Genomic DNA, 2,500 nt, shown 5'->3' with positions numbered 1-2,500 from the left:
AGCTCTAATGGAACTTAGAGGTTGGGGCACAAAGTTCCAAAAGAATGCCAGATCTGTTGACTCAAGAACCGAAACAAAAGTGAAAGAGATATAAAACTTCTGAAGCTCCTATATTTCATATCCATTTCAGGAACACGATTTCTCAATAGCTTCTAAATTTCCAAATTTCTATATAGTACTTTGGGATTATTACTTTTTATGAAGACAGACAAGGAAATTCCAGGAATAATTTCAAGGAGGTTTCATATTACTTTCCATAAAATTTCCAAGCATTACTTTTTTGCTGGTACTGTGGGAACATCCAATGCTTTATATCATTGAATATTTAGTAACCTTTTGCCTGCAGTAATATACCACATGAATCTATACCTAATGAAGTCATTAAATCATATATTCGTAATTCCAACATGATCTTTAAAAACTATTACTTTATTTAGATAAATATATCAATTAAATCACCAGTCCAGAAGTCAAGCGGGTAAAGAGAAAGCTTCTTTTTCTAAGTGATTACTTAAAACTAAACAGACATATATCATGGCTGGGAACTTAAAGGCATTGTCGCATAGACTTTTTACTCCCAACCAATCCCTGTTAAGAAATACGCTTTCCTAAACTGGCCGCAACATCACAGATTTTGATCCACGCAGACTGGTTTCAAACAAAAAAATAATTGGAAGAGCTAACACATGCATTGGACAGTCAGACTGAAAACATTCTGACAATATGTAACTTGATATCAGCAATGCAGACCAAGCACCATAGTTTAATTGCATGGTAATAATGTAGTATCATGTGACCAGCGACCAGTGTGTAAAATAAAACATCAGACATGCATGACCTATTCACAAAATAAAAAAAAACATTGAAGTATGATGCAATAAAGCAAAATATGCAATGCTATGGCCCTTCTTTCTTTGTCATATCCAATTTATAGGTAACTTAAAAAATGAATATTTGTCTTATATACACACCAAGCTTTAACCTTCACAGTTTCAAATATTTTATAATATGGCAATTTCCTAAGCCCAAGCTGTAACCTGCAAAATCCCCAAAAGATGAAGGGAAACAAGCTTAAATACGCCTATTGTACAATTTTACAGACCAATTCCTGTTTCAAGGTGAGTGAATCTTACCTGTCTTTGGTTGGTGTAGCTGTGAGGTCTTTGGTGATGTTTTTGAGTACCTAATGAAGTGAGCAAAATCTTCAACATTCACGACTGTTCCTGATTATTAATGATTGCAGCTATTGATCATATTGATCTCCAGCATTACAAATCATCATTCATCTTCAATATTACTAATACTCTTTAACACTGTGTCCAAATTCCACATAGTGCAACCCAATCCTCTAGTTACATCCTGAAGCTCCGGTTCTTCAAAAAACTTTGGATATTGAGGTTTGTTTATTAGCAGTATTTTACAATCAAAATGAGGTTGTATATTCTTAGAGAGATGGAAACTGTGAGAGCATTGGATCTTGTGATGAATGAATAACCCCTTTTGCCAAATACTACGCTACAGTATTTCATGCTTCAGATAGTACAATGTGACACAAAGTAAGAATCTCAGCTATAGTCGGAAGTTATTATTAGCATTTTAATGCTGTTATTGAAACCCCCAGAGAACTGTCTGCTTCCTACACCAGGCTTTGCTTCTTGAAGTTGTGTTTGTGAAGCTAATCTATAAAAATTACAAATAAAATATCCACTTTTACCATCTACAATCATTTGTTTCCAGTTTCCAATAATAATATTAATAGCAACAATAACATAAACCAAACAAACCATCCCCAAACATCTAAAGTCTGTGTACTTACCACGCGCAACTTGGCCGAGGTTCGGGAGAGAAACGTCCTCTGAAATGGGGTGGAGGGGCACGAGGTCCACAGCACCCAGCCTCGGATGGACACCCTCGTGGTGACTAAGGTCTATTAGCTCGTAGGCTTTTTCACACGCAGCTTCTACGCAAGGGCCTGAAAGAGTCATTGGATTAGATTGACCATGTTCTTAAAGTGATGAATGGAGCCTACTCAACAGAATAATGTGAATCATATATATGATCTGATAATTATGTATGTGGGTTTGGGATGGTGTGTGTGTGTGTGTGTGTGTGTGTGTGTGTGTGTGTGTGTGTGTGTGTGTGTGTGTGTGTGTGTGTGTGTGTGTGTGTGTGTGTGTGTGTGTGTGTGTGTGTGTGTGTGTATTCACATGTATGCATGTGTGCCTGCAAGCATTTGAAAACAGTACAAAACTTATAAGTTAAAGATATAGATTACTTTTTGTCATAAATAATGTATCTCAGAGAAATTCAACACAACTGTTCATAACATCTTCTCAAATATAGCTTGAAATTCTAAACACAGCGCACTGGACAATTATAATACATATTTCAACCCATAGAGATGGAACAAAACCCTCTTCTTTAGTATTTGTTAATGCCTTTGTTATTATGTAACATTTAATGTTTGGTATCTTATAGAAAAAAAAAAATTATGAAAGTG

General features: G+C 35.5%; 1 protein-coding gene across 2 annotated transcripts in view; it reads right to left on the bottom strand.

The window, feature by feature from the left end:
- The window catches only part of LOC113827717 (uncharacterized), a 109,867-nt gene that overhangs the window by 103,183 nt on the left and 4,184 nt on the right, over positions 1–2,500 (bottom strand). For both annotated transcript variants that reach the window (XM_027380605.2, XM_070118523.1), the window contains exon 2: positions 1,817–1,972. In XM_027380605.2, the coding sequence (XP_027236406.2) occupies positions 1,817–1,972 (156 nt within the window). The remainder of the gene's footprint in view (positions 1–1,816; positions 1,973–2,500) is intronic.

This window comes from Penaeus vannamei, chromosome 42 (assembly GCF_042767895.1).
Source record: "Penaeus vannamei isolate JL-2024 chromosome 42, ASM4276789v1, whole genome shotgun sequence".
Taxonomy (NCBI): domain Eukaryota; kingdom Metazoa; phylum Arthropoda; class Malacostraca; order Decapoda; family Penaeidae; genus Penaeus; species Penaeus vannamei.
The sequence above is the reverse complement of the archived record's forward strand: the minus strand, read 5'-3'. Positions and strand labels throughout refer to the sequence as shown.